We start from the raw sequence: 21643 nt of genomic DNA, 5'->3' as shown, positions 1-21643 counted from the left end.
GAACCAAGATGACACAGTATAAACTGTGATGCATAGTTTTTGTTAGAAATAGTTATTACTTAAAACCTGTTTTGCACTCCTTTAAAACTATTTTGCCAAAATTTCAGTAAGTGCACAACACACCATGTTTTCTTTTTCATATCGCCAATCCTGATGAAACACTAAGTTGAAGTCATATATAAATAATTTCTTTGTAGGTTTTTCCTTTCTGATTCATAGTAATGCTCATAGCATTTGTAGTAATTGTATCTATGCAAAGCAAGTGAGTTTACTCCTTTACATTTTATATGGAAATATGTGCCTATAATAACTAGCTCTAAAGTTATGACTGTAGTGATGAAATGTCTTGATAAAGCCAGAACTGAAGTACAAATTCTCTGAATTATGAAATATTCTAATATCAAACAGTTTACGTGTAGAAAAGAGCACACATTTTTAAGCACTTTTTAACACTACACACACATTCCCACATAACAAGCAGGTCTGACCCGGATCTGGTATCAAGCCGGCACTGCTGGCTGACTTCTGGCATGATAAGACGTATGTCATCCAGATATGGGCCAGGCCTGGCATAGATGGCACTGTCTATGCATGATGGCATGTCATATCTGGCCCAATTATTGTTCGGTTTATGTGGCCCAGCCCCATACAAAGCAGGCCTGGCCGGGATCTCGCATCAAGCTGGCACTTCTGACTGGTGTCATTGCAGAGTGCATGTCAACCAGATGTGGGCCAGGTCTGGCAATGAGGCACTGTTTATGTTCCTGTTTTCCTATTTTAGTTAGAAAACCCAAATGCCATGTTGCAATACTATACTGCTATGGTAGCCAATGTTTCAAATGAAGGTTTGACAGGTTTGTGAGTTTACACTTTATCCAAAACCTAGTGATGGTTTACTCATTTTTACCACTGGGTAGCTGTAGCTCAGGAGGTAGAGCAGGTCACCTAGTGATGGGAAGGTTAGTGGTTTGATTCCTGGCTTCTCCAGTCTGCATGTCATTAGTGTCAATGTGTGTGAATGTAGTTAAGAAGCACTCAGTCTAGAAAAAGTGTGCGATTAGGAGTACGTGCCATCTTGTGTAGAGCATTTACAGTAATCAGGCCATTCGCTGTCTGGACAGAGTATCATCTTGTTACGTTTGCACTATTATGTTCTGGCACATGTTTCTATTACATAGCTTGATTAAGGTACACATTAGGCTGACATCTGGGCAAAAGCTGAAACTGTTCTCGTCCAGCAGTGTGTCAGCAACTGGCCCGTGGCTGCACACAACTTGCACATGGCCCACATACCACAAAGAATGACGGCCCTTTGATGGCCCAGATCTGGTTTGCCAGAGGTCCACACATGGGCCAGCACAGGACCACCAGTGTGTCTGCAACTGGCCTTGTGCTTGTGCACCTCTGGCAAACCAGATCTGGGCCACCAAAGGGCCGTCATTCTTTGCGGTATGTGGGCCATGTGTGAGCACATTGTGTGGGCCAGATCCAGACCATACCAATTTAGTGCACATATGTTTTGGGCAAAAACATTTTTTTTAATATTAAAATACAAACATTTGTAACAAACAATTGACAAATTAGCCAATTCCAAGCCTGTGATGGATTTAATATGAATTTTAGCTGACAATGATTAGACTCATTCACTGAATTCCACCTTTACATCAACTTTAAACAGTCTAGTATGAATGTACTGTGAGTATACAGGATGGATATTAGCCAAGACATCAGGTTGCATCTTGTTGAATTTAGTTTTATAAATTAACAAAGAGCATTAAACCTCAGAGCACAGGACAGGTCATTTGATCACAGCCTGTACACTAAGAAAATCTACTGGAATTTATAATATTTTTTTTTTTTGCTGTTGTTTTTTAAAGACTCCTTCTTTTTCTATGATCGTGTTTCAAGCCAAACATATTCATTAGAATTATAATTTAGACTGAAATAAAGTTTGTGTTCTCATGTACTACTTCATAAAGAAGGCTCATTTACTCAGTTTATGTTTATGCAAAATAGAAAGAGGCCCTTCCCTGCTCTCATTTCATACACAGTGATGATTTGAATTTTGCAAATGAAAATTTTTTCAAAAGATATAGTCTTTAAGTCACAGGCTGTGTCCTTGTTTTTTCTTTCATTTGCATTGCTAGCATTTCCAGACAGGCATGACTAGACGTGTTGCAAACAGTTTTTCTTATGTATACTGAGGTAAAACTGTAAAATCTTGCAAAATATTTAAATAAAACTTCCAATTTTTAGTTTTGATTTATTGCTAAATGTTGATTTTATTCAAGTATTTTAAAGTATAGTTTTTACAAAAACATTTTTATATGAACCCATTTCACTGCATGCACTAAACAAGTTCAACAAATATTATTTTTCAAATATTATTAATTTAAAGTCAGTGTAAAAGGCAAACTGCTTTTGATGTAATTTTTTTTTTTTTTTTTTTTTTTTTTTTTTTCTAAATGACATCAGAAACAGCAGTATGCGACATTACGTGATGGCAGAGCTTCAGTTCATCCTTTGTCATTTTTTTTTTTTTTTTTTTTTTTTTTTTTTTTTTTTTTAATAAATAGGACAGGGGGAATGAATGAGAGAGAGAGGGGGAGAGAAAAAAAGAAAACCAAAGGGGAGAAGAGACGGTGAGAAGGGGGGGAAGAGAGACAAAAAAAACAAAAAAAAACAAAAAAAACAAAAAAACAAAAAAAAAAAAAAAAACTCCTGGGTCACCTGTATGGAGAAAAAAACAAACAAACAAACAAACAAACAAACAAACAGAGGAGACAGCAAACAACAAAGAGCAACATAATAATAGAGAAAACAAAGCACCATCACAATAAACTAGCTAGTCATAGATATCAGTATTTACTAAGTAATAAACGATATTGTGCAGCACGCAAGATAGACAGCGCACAGTGTGCTTTGAGGCAGCAGCCAAGAAAGCTTTAGTCCGCGTCTGTGAATACCCATGTGTGCATACCTGTGTGGATCAGCATGCTTGCATTCCAAAGGTTTCTCCATGTAATGATCTGCTAGGGAGTGTGGGGGGGCCTCAGCCCCGTCCTCCAGGGTGTGAAGCGGGTATGGAGGAGATCAAAACTCCAGACATCCAGAGGCCCCCAGAACACAAGAGACCATGGAAGACCAACAGAGGGGCAGCCGCGCCACTGTTCCAGTAAGAGCTGAGGAGAGTCCCAGATGAGGGCTCACTCAGCAGCCGCGGAGCAGAAGCCAGGGGGGGTTGCAGTGACGCGCCCGTGAGCTCCGCCGGCCCCCAGCTGCGCCTGAGTGACCGAGCCCTAGGCCGAGAGGCCGGGGGCACCCCACCTCCAAAGGGGGCCCGAGCGAGCCCCAGGCCCCAGGCCCCGACAAGCGGCCGCCAAGGAGTGAGCCGGTGTGTACCCGGACGCCCACCCCCAGACACAAAGAACCACCAACACACCGACACCTGAGGGAGTCCGCCACCGGCAGGGGAAGTGGTGGTGGGTGGAGATAGGCCTCCAAACCTTGGAGGGCCTGAGGTGTCCCCAGAGAGGTGGCGTCTGATACCCAACCTGACATATAGACACAGACATACAGGCACACACAGACACAAACATCCATTCCCACCCTCATGCTCTCATATGCACTCACTCCACACTCAACCAACGTGGAGACAGACATAAAGAGACGCTGTACACACAATCACACTCCCCAAGCGTACTCTACAATCCGGGTCTAGGTACCCTTGCCCCTGGAGGGGGGAATTGCACCCAGACCCAGGTGGTGTTACCCTTTTCCCTGCGGTGGGGAGAGGCAGACCACCCCGACTCCGCAGCAGCAGGGAGGCCCCACACCCCAGACCGCAGTCGGACGGCCAACTCCTCCTACTAGCCCTCCCGCTCCAGCAGGCCGCAGAGAATGGGGGTGGGAGAAGACTCCAAACCTCCCTCCACCCGCTCATTGTAGTGTTGATGCATATGTGTTCTAAGGTGCAATTAAAACCCAGGAGGGCATGGAGCTACCTGCCAAGGAGCAGCAGGTAAGCGCATAGTCCCTCCTGCTAACCCTCAATGACTAAGTGTATTTAAAATTGAGAGGTGGGCAACGACGTCAGGGGTGAGGTATACACCCTGATGGTGATTTGAACTCCGTGATTGTGCCCACCCCCAAGATCCTATATGTATGTGTAATGAGAGTGTGAATAATGTGAATGTCTAAGTTGTGGGATAAAATTGAGGCAGAGGCAGCCAGAAGGGGACAGGGGGGGGGGTAGCCTCCTCTGCACCCTGGTGACATACCCCCACTCCAAGGCCCTGCATGTGTGGGTGGTTGTGGAGGAGCGGGAAGAGGGAGGCAGCTGGAGATGGGGAGGGAAGGAAGGGAGGGGCAGGTAACCCCTCCCTGGGGCCAGCTCCCCCGCTGACCCCAGTAGGCACTCCCACCCTCCGCGACCCGCCAGGGAAGGGGGGCCCAGGCCCATCAGACCGGGGCCCAGTGCAGTAGCGCCCCCCGGCTCCACAGAGCCCTGGACAGTCCACCCAACCCCACCACAGAGAAAACTGCACCCACCCCACCAACCACACATCTTCCAGACTACATAAGACGGTAAACGCCCAGGCTGAGATCTTCCTCCACCTCTCCTGTATCTCCCCCTCCTGCAGAGAGTTCCTGAGAGAAGAAAGCTCCTGCCAGATGTGACCATCCCCCCCACCAGTTGAAGAGCCCCCCAGGCGGCTCGATGCACCGGCGGCACCCTGCTCCAGGGCCGGGCCCCCATGCACCCACCCGCCCACAACCCCGGCAACACACCAACCAGGACCCGAGCCCCCGAGGCCCGGCCCGGGCCCCCGCCCAGAGACGGAGCACCCCCAGAACCTCACGCCCATCCCGGACCCACCCAGGGGCAGCCAGGTTGCCAGGTCAGTAACCCACGTCCGTCAGCACAGACCCTCCCCTAGCCCCGCTGCACGCAGCCGCGAGGAAACAGTCACCTGAGAGCCAACAGAGCCCTCAACCGGACGTGACCGCTACCCCGGGTTGAGCCCCCCAAGGAAGATGCCTCCGGGGAACCCCCCGACGCCCTAAGCCTGTCCCTACCCCCTCACCAATCACAACAGTGAAGGCGGGACCAAACTATGACCCCCCACCCCCACTAGGTGATGGAGCTGATAAAAGGGGCCCAGAGCAATTGATCTGATGTGGTGGCAGAGGCTGTGTCAAGACTAATGTAATCTAATAGATAATTTCTATATTGGTTAGAATTAAGATTATTTTTATTTTTCCAGTTCATGAGGACTGTTTTCTTGGCTATGCATAGGGCAGTGAAGATCATATGGGCTATATTCTTTTCTGAAGTGACATTATCTAAGCTGCCCAACAAACACACTAAGGGGGAGGTTGGAATGTTACATTTCAGACATTTTGATAAGTCTTCACATATCTCGCGCCAAAACTTTTGCACTGGTGGACAGAACCAAAGAGCGTGGATGTAATTGTCTGGTGTATTGCCTTGACAGTGTGAGCAGTTGTTGGAAGATGTAAAGCCCATCTTGAACATCCGATGACCTGTATAGTGCACTCTATGAAGTATTTTGTATTGTATTAATTGCAGACTGGGATTTTTAATTAATTTAAAAGTTTTTAAGCAAATCTGAGACCAGAAGTTTTGGTCTAGGTTGACTGATAAATCTGCTTCCCACTTTGCAGTAGGAAGGGATATTGATTCATCTAATTTAGAAAGTGTTCTGTATATTTTAGATAATAATTTGGGGGATTTAAGAGTAAGAAAATGTGCCGCACTTAGTGGTGTTTGTAATTCAACTTGACTGAGGTTAAATTTCTTTTTTACTATGGATTTAATTTGTTGATATTCTAAAAACCTTGTCTTGTTGATCCCATATTGTTCAACTAGTCTGTCAAATGGAATAAATTCTGTTCCCTCTAATATATGTTCTAAGTATTTAATTCCTTTACAACTCCATTCTGGGAAATTAATCATATTATTGTTTTGTAATATGTCAGGGTTATTCCAGATAGGTGTACGTTTGCATGGGATTAATGAAGACTCCGTTATTTTTAGAAACTCCCACCATGCTGTTAGAGAAAAGCTGATGTTGATACTTTTAAAGCATTCATGTCTTTTGATGTTTGAGCTAATAAATGGTAGGTCTGAAATCTCTAGATCCTTGCATAGTGCCTGTTCAACATCTAGCCAGGGCTCAACTAAGAAGGTATGTTTTAACCATTCTGAGATGAACTGAAGCCTGTTGGCTAAGAAGTATTGGTGAAAATTAGGCAGATCTAATCCTCCTCTATCCTTGGTTCTTTGTAGCGTTTTTAAGCTAATACGCGGGGGTTTATCTTTCCAAAGGAATTTGGAAATATATGAATCCAGAGATCTGAACCAATCTTGTGATGGTTTGTTAGGGATCATCAAAAATAAGTAATTTATTTTTGGCAAGATCATCATTTTTATAGTGGCGACCCTTCCCATGAGTGATATGGGTAAAGATTTCCATCTAGTCAGATCGCCTTCTACTTTCTTTAGAAGTGGGATGTGGTTTAGTTTAGTTAAGTCTGAAAGCTTAGGAGAGATATTAATACCTAAATATTTAATGTTTCCGGATTGCAGTGGGGCAGAGGAAGAATTATGGAAGGAGCAGTTAATGGGGAGAACTGTAGATTTTGGCCAGTTAATTGAATAATCTGAAACTGTTGAAAACCAGTTTATTAAAGTAATTACCTCAGAGAGGTTGGTTTGTGTGTTTTGCAGAAAAAGCAACACATCATCCGCATAGAGACTGATTTTATGTTCTATGTTCTTACATTTTATGCCCTTAATTGTTGTAGCCTGTCTAAATGCTGCTGCTAGAGGTTCGATAAAAATTGCAAAAAGTGAGGGGGAGAGTGGGCATCCCTGTCTGGTGCCCCTCAGGAGACAGAAGCTGGAGGATGTCTGGTCATTTGTTCTGATACGAGCCGTTGGGGAATTGTATAATATTCTTATCCAGTTTATGAAAGAGTTTCCAAAACCAAATTTGTGTAAAGTTGCGAATAAAAATTTCCAATTAACTCTGTCAAATGCTTTTTCTGCATCTAGAGATAATATTATGGCTTCGATGTTTTTATCGTATGAGTAGTCTATTAAATTAAGTAATCTACGAGTGTTTGTTGAGGAGTGCCGACCTTTTATGAAACCAGTTTGGTCAGGATGAATTAAGAGGGGGGTCATTTTCTCTAATCTCTTTGAGAGAGCTTTGCAGATTATTTTAAGGTCTACATTTAAAAGAGAAATTGGACGATAGCTTGAGGGAAATATAGGGTCTTTGCCTGGTTTTAGCAGGAGACTAATGTTGGCAGAATTCATATTTGGTGGTAGTCTGCCCTTTTCCTCGATTTCCTGCAACATGCTGTGGAATACTGGTGCCAAAATTGTCCAGAATTCTTTGTAGAATTCTGCAGGGAAGCCGTCTGGACCTGGAGCCTTATTATTGGGCATACTTATCAGGGCTTCCTGGAGTTCACTTGGCGTCAGTGGCGAATCCAATTCCATTGCTTGACTGTCTAGTAATTTTGGAAGAGTTACGTTGTCAAGAAACAGATCAATTTCATTTTTAGATGGGTTTATTTGTGGTGAGTATAAAGTTTCATAGAAATCCCTAAAAATGTTGTTTATTCTTCCAGGATCATATATTGTGTTCCCCGATAAATCTTTAGCAGCACATATAGTTGTTTTTTCTTTATTTATTTTTAGCTGGTTAGCTAGAAATCGACCTGATTTGTTACTGTGTTCAAAATTCTGCAAGCGAAGTCTTTGTATAAGGAATTGTGTTTTTTTATTAATAGTTTCATTTAATTCTAGTTTTGTTTTGCATATTTTGTTCAATGTTTCCTGATCTTGGTGGGACGCGTAGGCTTCTTCTAGTGATTTGATGTTTTTTTCTAATTCCTGAATATTTTTGTTTTCTTCTTTCTTTTTGTGTGATGAGAAAGAAATTATTTTACCTCTCATCACAGCTTTCCCTGCTTCCCATAGAACAGAAGCAGATATTCCGGGAGTGTCATTAAAGTCTAAATATGAAGTCCATTCCTTTTTAAAGTATTTAATAAAGTCTTCATCTTTAAGTAGTGATATATTAAATCTCCAGTTTTTTCTTGGCGTAGTATTATTCTTGTGCATTAGTGTTAAAGATACAGGAGCATGATCGCTGACAGCTATAGGGTGAATCTCAGTGTCTGAAATGTCACACAGCAGTGAGCTGCTGACCAAAAAATAATCCAGACGAGAGTAAGAGTGATGAACATGCGAGAAAAAAGTATATTCCTTACTGGTGGGGTGAAGAGAGCGCCATGCATCGCAAAGACCAAAGTCGTTCATATACTGTTTGATTATATTTGTGGACTGCCAATTACGCTGAGTTCCTGTTGTGTTGAGCCTATCCATTTCTTCATTTAGTCCAAGGTTGAGGTCACCGCCAAGAATGAGTGTGCAATCAAGGTGTTCAGAGAGTGCACTAAAAAAACCGTGGAAGAATGAGGGTTCATCAACATTTGGACCATATATACTAACAATACATAGTTTTTTGTTCAATATTGATAGTTTAATAATTAGAAATCTACCCTCTGGATCTATAACTGTATCGAGTACTGTAAAATTAACATTTTTATGTATTAAAATTGCTACTCCCCGTTGTCTAGAATTATAACCGGCTGCAAACACGTTAGGAAACTCAGGTGTTTTAAGTTCATTTAAACCTGTGACAGGTTTGTGAGTTTCTTGTAATAAAACAACATCTGCCTGTAGTTTTTTAAGCTGGTTAAATATTTTTAACCTCTTTCCTCTGGTGCCAGCTCCATTTACATTCCATGTGACAAACCTCAGCATGCCCTTAATTGTGCGTGTATGTTTAATGATGTATGCTGGGTGTTTCGTTTAGACAGGTGGAGAGAATATGGAAACATCCCTTGTTTGTAAATAGAAAGAGAAAAAGAAGTGTGGTGAGAGACTCCATAAGTCTGACTATGTGTGTGAATATTCACTAATATGAACAAGCGTGGCTTGCTTATGTGTCCTGCAAGTCTGTGCGTGCTGTGAAGCTGTTGTGAATGTGCTGCCGTTGAGCTGATGTGTTTGCGTGATCGTGTTGTGAAAATATGTAGAAATAGAGGGTGTTGTTTGTAGGTGAGTGGGGAAGTAGGTGACCACAGCAGTGAAAGACAAGAGAAAGAAAGAAACCACATGAACTGTGAGCGACAACAAAAAAAAAGAGACGAAACGGAAACATTCCAATTAAAGCAATGACGGAGGGTGACGGTGTTATATCTGCTATGACATCCTACTGATATTACTAGGTTAAACACATTTTAAAGGAGAAAGTGTGAATGAATAAGAAAAGAGTGTAGCGGGTTCTTATCTGGAGTGCAGTCAGTATAACCACGGTGTGGTGCCGGGGTCGCGGTACAGCTGTCCGTCCACGTAGAGCCGGTCCACAGCGATGACAGCACGGGAGCCTTTCTGGATAAAGCTACGTCGAACTGGGAACAGGACCTTGCGTCGTTCCAGGATCTCTTTGGGGAACTGGTCGTTCACGCTGAAGTCCGTTCCTTTCAGCTCTCTGCCGCGACTCTTCACCTGTTCCTTTTGTTTGAATTGGCTGAATTTGGCCACAATAGGCCGTGGTCTCCCGGTCCGCGACCGCGCGCCCCCCAAGCGATGTACTCTATCGAAGTCGATGTTCTTTACGGTGTCCTCCGGCAGCTTCAGGTGGATTTTAATGAAGCTTTTCACCGTTGCCTCTGCGTCCTCTCCGGCAGTTTCTGGAATACCAGAAAACACAAGATTATCTCTCATGCTACGGGCTTGTAAATCGATAACGGACTCTTTTATTTTTTTATTTTCAATATTTAGCTGGGTCACGTTATCGGTGAGAGATTTAACCGACTCCCGTAGCGTGGCATTTTCAGCGGCAAGCGTTTCCACCTGCCGCTGGCTGAATTCCAGGGATTCTCTCAGAGATTTAAATTCCCGGTGTAAGATCTCCACCAGGGACAGCCTCGCATCGAAACTGGACAATCGCTTGTCGATGGACTCCAGGATTTTGATGTAATTTTGAACAGATGCAAAATACTGAGAGGTCAGATGCCTCTTAATGATTTGAATTTAGCAAATATTCTCAGAAGATGCAGATCTTAAGTCAGGTGTTGTTGTGTTTTCTCATTTGCATTGCTGCCTTCTCCAGACAGGCGTGTTTGTTTTTTAGTTTTGACTGAAAACACAACAAACTTGCTGTGACATTAGCGGGGCAGGTATTTTATCTACATCATTTAATCCACAAAGATGAACGTGAAAGAAATTTCATTCAGACTTTTGTTCAGATAAGCAAAAATGATAAAATCCCATTTTTTGTAGTGAAATTTTTCTTTTCTCTTCTTTTTTCTTTAACTCAATTTGGACTGAACGATTCATGTGGAAAAGCCAACCTTCAGCTTTCAGAGTTAGAAAGATGTCTTTTCAGTGTCTTTCTGACCAAATTATTAAAAAAATAGTAATAAATATTATTATTTTAAAGCTAATTATTAACCATGTAGCATATATGAAACTCAGTATAAACAGGTGGTGCCAGTACTACATCAATGGCAACATTTTCATTCCGTTTAAATCTGTTTTGATGTTTTTATTTTAAATTCTTAAATTGGCCACAAGATTTTGTTCCCTGTGAAGTGAACCTAAACATCCTCTTGTGATCTGACTGGGCTTATATAACGTTAAACGTATGTATATTATTATTATACATATTTAAATATTGTAAAAATGCAATTTCAACAGCACATTTCAGTTTTTCTACATGACAAGTGTGTAAAAGTACAGAAAAATCTCTTGTAGCTCACTGCCCAGATCTCCTGTATGTATGAAACCTTATATCTTTATTTGACTGATGAAAACATTCATTTTTTTACTGGAATTTCTGTTGTACACAGTAAAAGGTTTTTTCTGTCATTTAACTGTTTATCTAATACCTAACTACTTTGGTGTAGTACAAATGGCTCTTGAGGAGCAGAAAAAGTTGTACACCTATAAGAAGTCCATAAATGCATGCCATGCACATTTTCCAAAACCATCCAGCAGACCAGATTGGAGTCTCTGTCGGGTCAGTTCTGGCCCCCAGGACTTATGTTTGACACCCCTGATGTAAACGATGCTGTGGAAAACTGTAGCTGCAGAAAAAAACAGATTGTCTCTTTTTAAAACCCTTGTTCTGATGATACACTGAGTTGGACTCATATACAGCTGTGCTTCTGATCCCTGTTTAAAATGCTGCTGATTGGTTCATTACTCATGGTCATAGTAACTTAAGTTTTATACACTATGTGTGCTTATTACTTTAGAATATATCCCTCCACATTTTTTTTTTTTTTGTAAATTCAGCAATATATTAAATGTATAAAAGGTATCTCTGTTTGTGTAAGAGCCCTTAGTGTTGAAATTAAATATTACTCTTGAGAAATGTAAGTGTCATCATCTTCAATCTGGCTGATAGACTTTGAGGTAAGCTTATGTGCCTTTGAATGTAATGATCAGTGAAATGAATAAAAATGTCTAATAAGGCAAGTGAAAATGTAGAAAAATAAAATGTTTAAACATTAAATTGTAGAAACATGCAGTGGAAAGGTTTGGTCTGAAGATTTTGAGTGTGTGGTCATTCATGCAAACATCAGTGACTAAAAATTTGCATATTCTTGGATACTGAAACAAATGCAGGAGTAAAGTATGAGACTGGTAGTGATTAGAAGAAAACTACAGAGACAGTAAGTCAGTCTACCTGCCAATTACTGCGTTTTATTAATGCCACAATACATTTGACTTGGATACTTTCTTAAGCCATGAGTGGGACTCATAGTTGGAGCTTCATTGGTAAGTTAAAGTATCTTAAACTTTCTTTAAGAAAAAATAAAGTTAAAATGAAGATGATGGAATTTAATGTACACATCAGTGAGATCATTCAAAAAAATAACTCCTTTTTTTTAAATATCTTTCAAATGTCGGTATGTTAACAGGCATTTCCATCATGTTAACATTAACATCTGGAACACTGGCAGGTAAATTTTTCTTCTGCAATCAAAACATTCTCGTCCACATTTGTTAAGTGCAAACTATCACAAGTTTGCAAAAATTAAAAAAATAAAGATTTTTATTTAGAAAGCACAGCCAATAATTGAGCAAAGTTTCATTCTTAATAAAATGAATCCGTCTCAGTTCAGGCAAATACAAATATAATAACTACTAATTTGACACTGGACCTTGATTTATCTGTATATTTATATGTATATTGCTTATTCCGAGCAAAAATGTAAAAATAGCCCTCTATGTTTTCATTAATATTTTTTTTTAATCACTTAGGTCAACTCCTTTACAACGTGGCACTGAAACAAACAGCTGTCCAATCTTCAACCAGTGGCACTGTGGGTATTGCTGGTAAGGCAGTTGATGGAAACAGAGATGCAAACTATCAAAGTGGGTCTTGCACACTTACCAATGTAGAATCTGATCCCTGGTGGAGAGTAGACCTGGTAAATGTGTATACAATTGGGACTGTAATGGTAACCAATAGACAGGAATTGGAAAATGGGCTGGATGGTGCCGAAATCTGGATCGGAAATTCAATAACAATCAGTGACCCTGAAAGCATCAGGTGAAAGAGCTTGATTTATAACCGTAAGTCATTATTTATCATATCAATAGGACTTATTTATATTTATTCTTTACTTTTTCTTTTTGAATGTTTCATACACAGGTGTGCTGTCATCTCCCACATTCCCAGCGGACAAGCGTTTTATTTTCCATGTAACTCTGTGAAGGGACGCTACGTCACTGTGTTTTTACCAGGAAGTGCAAAGGTCCTAAGTCTCTGTGAGGTTGAAGTGTATTACGGTAAATACTTTCAATTCTGATGCAGATACATAAAACTGCAATTTACTGAGTCAAAGAACAAATGACAGCTTTCATGTCAGGGTGTTTTTAATTTCTAACAACATTACAATGTCACGTCTGCCATGGCAGATGAGTGGAGGTTGAAAGTTAGGACGCAAGATGCAGGCAGCTTCAGATGCAGGTGAGCTTTATTAAACTGGTAAGTGAAACAAACAAAAACTTAGCAGGCGAGAAACAGAAGCAAAGAAATTTATACTGGGAGAAACAAACAAAACACTGAACTGAAACCGGGATGCAGGGAGACGCGGGAAGATGACACAGAATGAGGCAGGGAAGAAACACAGACGAACCAACAACGAGGACGAGATGACACACAATATAAATACACAGACAGGAACATGAGGGAACAAGGAACAGGTGGCAAGCCCGGTGGAACTGATTGGGCACAACGAGACAAGGAAGCAAAACAGAATAGACTAACATGAGACACAGACCTTCAGAGTAAAACAGGAAATATACAGAGATGCAGACTGGAGGGAACACTGAGAAACACAAGGAAGAGTGCAAACATGACACGCTGGATAAACATGGAAAACATAACAGAATGAAACACAAACCACGGCACGAGAACTCACACAACAATATAACACAGACACATGGGGAGACAGAGGGCAGAGACACAAGGCGGAATCCAGTAAAATAAAATAAACAACCTAGGAACCATGGAATAAATCATGAACTAAAAAAGTAGAAAAACACAAGAAACCTAAGAACGCTGGGTCAAATTGACCCAGGACTGTGACATGCAATTATTCTTTGTGTTTTTATTATATAAATCAATAAGAGTTGTCAGAGCCCAAACAACATAAATTATTGTCCTCTTGGTTTTCCTTCAAGGATACCCATTACCCAATGTGGCACTCAAAGGAGAAGCTACCCAGTCATCTACACTCTCTGTTGCCACTGCGTCCAAAGCCATCGATGGCAGACGGAACTCGTTCTATAGCAATGGGTTCTGTAGCCACACGGCTGAAGACGAGACCAACCCCTGGTGGAGGGTGGACCTGCAGCGAAGCTTTACAATCACTGCTGTAAAAGTCACCAACAGAGGAGACTGCTGTGCTGAAAGAATGGATGGAGCTGAGATCAGAATAGGAAACTCACTGGAGAACAATGGAAACAATAATCCCAGGTAATTTTATATCAGTCAACGTTCATTGTGATTTTTTTCTTTGTTTGTTTTACTTTAGAATAACTTGAACAGCAATGTTTCAGCAATTAGAATATACATATTATCGACCACAGGACTAGTTAATTACTTGATGTTACCTTCTCCTTAACATGAAGTCCATAATACTAACATAATGCTGCCCCCACACTCTCTGCTGTCAGGTGTGCTTCCATCTCACATATCAACGCGGGTAAAACCTACACATACCGGTGTGATGGAGGCAGCATGGAGGGTCGCTTTGTGAATGTGTTTCTTCCTGGACAGAAGAAGACTCTCACCCTGTGTGAAGTGGAGGTGTATGCTGCCCCAGCAGGTAGAGCTTTAAGTGACTGGATCTGATCTACTGAAACACATCTGCCTGATACTGATTCATACTTGTTTCTTCTTTTCCACAATTTAGTGGAACCGCTTCCAAACGTGGCCTTAAACAAACAAACAGTACAGTCATCAACTTGGTATGGGCCAGTGTTTGGGCCCTCAAAGGGTGTCGATGGGTGCAGGAATGGAAACTTCAACATAAGATGCTGTTCTTGTACTGTAGAACAGCTGGGTCCCTGGTGGAGAGTAGACTTACTGGCTGTCTATAAAGTCAGTGCTGTCACCATCATCAACAGACAGGACTGTTGTCCTGAAAGGATTCTTGGGGCACAGATCCTGATCGGGAACTCGCTGGATCAAAATGGTAACCAAAACCCCAGGTGAGATCTGATTTCTGATAAATGTAACTTTTCTCCTTCAACATTAAATTCAATATTTTTTTGTTTTTTTAAAACAAAGAAAAACTAATGTCTGAACATAGTTTTAAGTTCTAATCTATCATTTTCTTTGTTGTTTCTCTACATCCATCAGTTGTGGCATGATCACATCATTAGATGGTACACCAACATACACATTCCAGTGTAATGAAATGGAAGGTCGCTACATCATTGTGATCATACCAGGAAAAAGGACTTACGCAACCCTGTGTGAAGTGGAAGTGTTTGCTTCTCTATCTGGTAGGGTCTTGTTGTGCTATTTTTTAGAAATTGTTGTGGTTTTGTGTGCTTAAATTATTATTGTAAGATTTATACTGTTGTTGTTTTTTTCTTTTTCTTGTATTTACCATTGTTCATAGGACCAAATGAACATCATGCACTTTGCTGAACTTTTAGCTTTCAGTGTCCAGTTAAACTGCAGAATATTTCAATGGAACATGTTAAAATGAAAGGAAAACAATAACAACCAAACTGGCTTAAACAAACAGAATCCTAAAGCAAAGTACTTCCCTGTAGTTCCAGAAGCTGTCACTCCTTTACCAACTCCTCCGCCTCCTCCCACCCCTCCTCCACCTGTGAGCCTGCAGCTTGGTGGCAGGAACGTGACGGTGGTGGGAGAGAGGCTCTGCTGGTCTGATGCTCTGATGTACTGTAGACGTTATTACTGGGACCTGCTCAGCCTTCACAGCCAACAGGAGCAAAGCGAGTTGGAGCAGCTGCTGGGCCTCGTTCCTTTCTCCCTCACAGACCACGTCTGGCTGGGACTGCGCAGGTACTGATAGCTATAGATACATTTAGCTGATGTACATCACAGATTAAATAATGAGCAGGACATAACATAAATGAGATGGTGCTTCTCTCCAATCACAAGTGAAATGAAAAAATGTATTAAAGAACTAGACATAAATATCAAATGAGAACAAAGAAACAGAAGAAACAACCAAATAAATGGAGAAAGACACAACAGGAAAAGCCAGAAAGAAATGCAAACAATGTACAAAGTGAATGAAAATAACTACCAATGGTTCAAAGAAGAAATAACTTCTGACAACACAATGACCCCAAAAACAAAAAAACCCAGTCAAGAAAATATTTACTTGTTTTCTGATTATTTATCCAATTGTGTGTCATAGGGAATACATTTTTCACAGTTAATAAAGAAGGCATATTATGTAAATTTAAACTGCTGCAACATACTAAGAGGTCAGATGCCCCGCCTCTTCTGAGGAAATATTCTCAGAAGAGGCAGATTGTTAGAGTCAAAATGTTAAATATTCTGCCAAAGTTGTATTTTTACTCAGTTGTATATGTATTAAATTTTTATCCTATTGTACATTTTATTTTATTTTATTCCATTCTATATATAGTATTTTTTTATTCTATTCTATTCTGTACAGTTGTGTACAGTGTATTATTCTTATTGTTTTCCTGTGTTCTTTAATTTTTGCTATATAACTTTGCACTGTTGTGACAAAACAAATTTTCCAGATGTGGTACTAATAAAGATTCTCATCTTATCTTAAATGTTGTCATTGTGTACTTAAATTTGTAAGTCTCAATTCAAACTGAATCATCAAAGACATTCCTTTGTTTCTGTTGTCTTCCCCAGCCTGTTGAATGGTGAGGGGGGCTACAGTGTAACTGAAGGCACATCCTATGTGAGGGTTCTGTTCTCTTATTTAGCGAGGATATTTACTTCCTGCATTTATGACCTTACCTGTGCTTGTGTATGGTGAGACGATTAGAGGGGTTACGCCATATACAGGTTGATGGAGATGACCCTTCTTGTTTAATGCTTGTTTCAAAAGAAAAAAGAACGAAAATTGGAATTTTCTGAACTCATTCCAGGCATATTTGCATCTTCCCAGTGATCACCTACTGTGCTTTGTTAATCTGAATTTCATTAACAGGTAGTCACACAGAAACGCAGACCCAACACAGATCTTTAAGTTAGATGCTTTGTGTTGTTGTGTTTTCTTATTTGCATTGCTGTGTCAAACTTACATTTGGATTTTCTATTCACTTAAGCAAAATTATGCTTAAAATGATAAAATTCAAATTGTTTTCCAGTGAAATTTTTTCCAGTATATTTAACATATTTTGTTATTTTGAAGATAAATATCAATCATATAGCTTATGTTAAATGTCAATAGCTGCATTTTCCAATCAGTTTACATCTGTTCGTTATACTTTCTCTACAACAGATCCCTCAGAGCAGACGAGTGGTTCTGGATGTCTGGATATTCCATGAATTTCTTAAATTGGCCACAAGATTTTGTTCCAGACTGTTACTCCAGCACCTGTGGAGGCGTGGCCAGCACAGACCACTTCCTCTGGCAGGACCAGCCCTGTGAGGAGAGCCTCAACTTCATCTGCCAATCAGGTTTTACTTACACCACATTAAGGCTTGTGTGCTTTTATTGTGTATTGCCTTATTGAACTTTTCCTCATGTTCTTTCAGGTGCTGACGATGGCGTGCAGAGAGTTTATTTCTCCAGCACTCAAGGATCCAACAAGTCCATAAAGGAGATGACACAGTATAAACTGTGATGCATAGTTATTTTGTTAGAAATAGTTTCTATCTGAATATGTTTTACACTCCTTTAAACCATTCTTAGAAAAATTCAGTAATTGCATAAAACATTACGTTTATCTTTTTCATAAGTTACAGTCATGAATAAATGATTTATCTTTAAATAATTTCCTGTCTAGTTTGTAGTAATGCTCATAGCAATCATAGCAATTGTATTTCTACAAAACACGTGAGGTTGTTCCTCTGCATTATATAAAGCAATAAGTGCCTATAATAGTGCCTCTAAAGTTATGGCAAAGACTGTAATGATGAAATGTGGTAATAAAGTTTGGATTAATAAACAAAGACAGTCGTATATTATAAAATATAACAATATCAAACAGTTTGGTTTTTATTTGTGCAGAAGAACACAAGTTCTTAAGCACTTCACACTACACGCACAGCAAAGTGCGAAAATGTTATTTTTCATTTGTGGACAATATAGCATACAACACACATGTCTGTAATTACTAAATTCTCTCTGACACTATATTAAAAAAAATCATTGCAGACCTGCTGTCTGACAGTATAAATAAGTTTTGTCTCTAAACAAATTAATTAGAAAGATTGTCAGAAAGATTTCCAGGGATTTGGTGGCATTTTCATATTCAGTCCTGCAACAATTTAAAATGTACCAAAATCAGTCGCAAAGTAACAATTTAAGATACAATTTAAAATAAAGCAGAATAATCAGTATGATTATTCTGACTCACTGAATTAACTGAATTCCAGCTTTGCATCAGCTTTAAACAGTCTAGTATAAATGTACTGTGAGTATACAGGATGGATATTAGCCAAGATTCGGGTTGCATCTTGTTGAATCCAGTTTTGTAAATCAACAAAGAGCATTAAACCTCAGAGCACAGCACAGGTCACCTGATCACAGCCTGTACAATAAAAAAAATCTACTGGAACTCATAATAGAAATGATTATGAGTTATGATACTTTTCCGCATGCTGAGCCACTACAACTGATTTTAAGATTCCCTCACCTGCTGAATCCCACTATAGACTCTTCCATACTAATTTTCCTGTTTTGTTATCTTGTTGTTGTTTTTTAAAGCCTCCTTCTTTTCCTATGATCGTGTTTCAAGCCAAACATATTCATTAGAATTAAAATTTAGGCTGAAATAAAGTTTGTGTTCTCATGTACTATATATGCACCACTTCATATATGACGCCATTCTTGCTTTTCAAAATACTAAGAGGCCTTTCTCTGCTCTCATTTCATTCACAATTTGAATGACGATTTGAATTTTGCAAATGAAAATTTCTCCAAAGATATAGCCTTTAAGTCACAGGCTGTGTCCTTGTTTTTTCTTTCATTTGCATTGCTAGCGTTTCCAGACAGGCATGACTAGACGTGATGCAAAAAGTTTTCCTTATGTATACTGAGGTGACTCCGGGGCTAAACTGTGAAATCTTGCAAAATATTTAATAAAAACAAAAACATTTTTATATGAACCCATTTCACTACATGAACTAAAAAAAAGTTTAACAAATATTATTTTCCAAATATTATTAATTTAAAGTCAGTGTAAAAGGCAAACTGCTTTTGATGTAATTTTGAACAGATGCAAAATACTGAGAGGTCAGATGCTTCTTAATGATTTGAATTTAGCAAATATTCTCAGAAGATGCAGATCTTAAGTCAGGTGTTGTTGTGTTTTCTCATTTGCATTGCTGCCTTCTCCAGACAGGCGTGTTTGTTTTTTAGTTTTGACAGAAAACACAAACTTGCTGTGACATTAGCGGGGCAGGTATTTTATCTACATAATTTAATCCACAAAGATGAACGTGAAAGAAATTTCATTCAGAGTTAGAAAGATGTCTTTTCAGTGTTTTTCTAAACAAATTATTAAAAAAATAGTAATACATATTATTATTTTAAAGCTAATTATTAACCATGTAGCATATATGAAACTCAGTATCAACAGGTGGTGCCAGTACTACATCAATGGCAACATTTTCATTCCGTTTAAATCTGTTTTGATGTTTTATTTTAAATTCTTAAATTGGATGTTGCCCATTGTGGGGTGAACCTAAACATCATCTGCTGATCTGGCTGGGCTTATATCATGTTAAACACATGTATGTAAATATTGTAAAAGTGCAATTTCAACAGCACATTTCAGTTTTTCTACATGAAAAGTGTGTAAAACTACAGATAAATCTCTGGTAGCTCACTGCCCAGATGTCATGTACTTATAAAACCTTATATTTTTATTTGACTGATGAAAACTTTCATTTTTTTTACTCGAATTTCTGTTGTACACATTAAAAATGTTTTTTATCTCATTTAACTGTTTATCTAATACCTAACTACTTTGGTGTAGTATAAATAGTTTTTGGGGAGCTTTAGCAGGAAAAGTTGTACACCTATAAGAAGTCCATAAATGCATGCCATGCACATTTTCCAAAACCATTCAGCAGACCAGATTGGAGTCTCTGTCGGGTCAATGCTGGCCCCAGGGCTTTTATTTCACACCCCTGATGTAAACGATGCTGTGGAAAACTGTAACTGCACAGGTATCTCTGTTTGTGTCAGAGACATTAGCATTGAAATTAAATATTACACTTGAGAAATGCAAGTGCCATCATCTTCATCAAAGTAATAAAGTTTACAATAAAACGGCACATATAGTTGTGTGTGAATCTGGCTGATAGACTTTGAGGTAAGCATGTGCCTTTGAAAGTAATGATCAGTGAAATGAATAAAAATGTGTAATACGGCAAGTGAAAAATGTAAAAAAATAAAATAGAATATTTAAACATTAAATTGTAGAAACATGCATTGGAAAGGTTTGGTCTGAAGATCCAGATATGAGTTTGGGTGTGTTGTCATTCATGCAAACATTACTGACTAAAAATTTGCATATTCTTGGATATCAAAACAAACAGGGGAGAATAGTATGAGATTGGTAGTGCTTAGAAGAAAACTACAGAGACAGTAAATCAGTCTACCTGCCAATTACTGCATTTTATTAATGCCATAATACATTTGACTTGGATACTTTCTTAAGCCATGAGTGGGACTCATAGTTGGAGCTTCATTGGTAAGTTAAAGTATCTTAAACTTTCTTTAAGAAAAAATAAAGTTAAAATGAAGATGATGGAATTTAATGTACACATCAGTGAGATCATTGAAAAAAATAACTCCTTTTTTAAAAAAAATATCTTTTAAATGTCTGCATGTTAACAGGCATTTCCATCATGTTAACATTAACATCTGGAACACTGGCAGGTAAACTTTTCTTCTACGAACAAACATATTCTGGTCCACAAAGTGCAATCTTGTGCAGAATAGCACATGATGGTGATGGAACAAAGAAAATGTAAAAAAGTCAAATAAAGAAAAATCACAGCCGATATTGAAGCAAATTATCTTCAAACTAAACTGAAACAGCCTTAGTGCAGGTGATAGCCGAGATCAATAAGCTGCACAGTGTATATATATATATATATATATATATATATATATATATATATATATATATATATATATAGATAGATAGATAGATATATGTGTGTGTGAAAAAGTGTTTGACTCTTCTTTCATTTTTTTTTTTGCACATTTGTCACACTTGCATTTTTCAAATCCTCAAACTAATTCTATTATTAGACAAAGATAGCCACAATAAGTACAAATTGCAATTTTAATTGATTTAATTCATAAAGGGAAAAATGCTATCCAAAACTATGTAACTGAGCATTCAAACAACTGTGAAGTTGGTAACTGAGATTCTTGAAATACATTATTTTTATTTGTAGTGTGCTACTTTAGATTTTTTTTTTTCCCAAAAGGAGGTAGAAGTTAGTTTGGAGCTATGCTAAGTTGCAAAATCTGCTTAAGTTAAGTTATATTCATTTAACCTCTGTTTCCTCCTGTCTAACCAGCTCACTCCCTTACAGTAAGAAATTAGTAAGTAGCCGCCTTGAGACCAGGAGGGCCAGGTTCTAATCCTGCTCATGGCAACGTTTCTTGTGGGGCAGGGATAGCTCAGTAGGTAGACTGGTCGCCCCATGATCGGAAGGTCGGGGGTTCGAATTCACTGAACGGCCACCCTGAAGTACACCTGAGCAAGGTACCGTCCCCACACACTGCTCCCCGGGCGCCTGCTTAGTGGCTGCCCACTGCTTCACTGAATGAACGGGTCAAATGTAGAGGAAAAACA

General features: G+C 39.3%; 1 protein-coding gene across 1 annotated transcript; it reads left to right on the top strand.

Annotated features, from left to right (window-relative positions):
* Positions 1-12345: 12345 nt before the first annotated feature.
* Positions 12346-17446, top strand: LOC146636101 (uncharacterized). The gene is made up of 9 exons (XM_085350266.1): positions 12346-12671; positions 12774-12910; positions 13808-14102; positions 14303-14454; positions 14542-14839; positions 14991-15136; positions 15413-15668; positions 17101-17279; positions 17358-17446. The coding sequence occupies exons 1-9, from the start codon at positions 12346-12348 to the stop codon at positions 17444-17446; spliced, it is 1878 nt and encodes a 625-aa protein (XP_085206392.1).
* The last annotated feature ends 4197 nt before the right edge of the window (positions 17447-21643 follow it).

Source organism: Diplotaxodon limnothrissa, linkage group LG3 (genome assembly GCF_057381915.1).
Source record: "Diplotaxodon limnothrissa isolate DT_005_m linkage group LG3, D_limnothrissa_male_GT1.1, whole genome shotgun sequence".
NCBI classification, from domain to species: Eukaryota; Metazoa; Chordata; class Actinopteri; order Cichliformes; family Cichlidae; genus Diplotaxodon; species Diplotaxodon limnothrissa.
The sequence above is the reverse complement of the archived record's forward strand: the minus strand, read 5'-3'. Positions and strand labels throughout refer to the sequence as shown.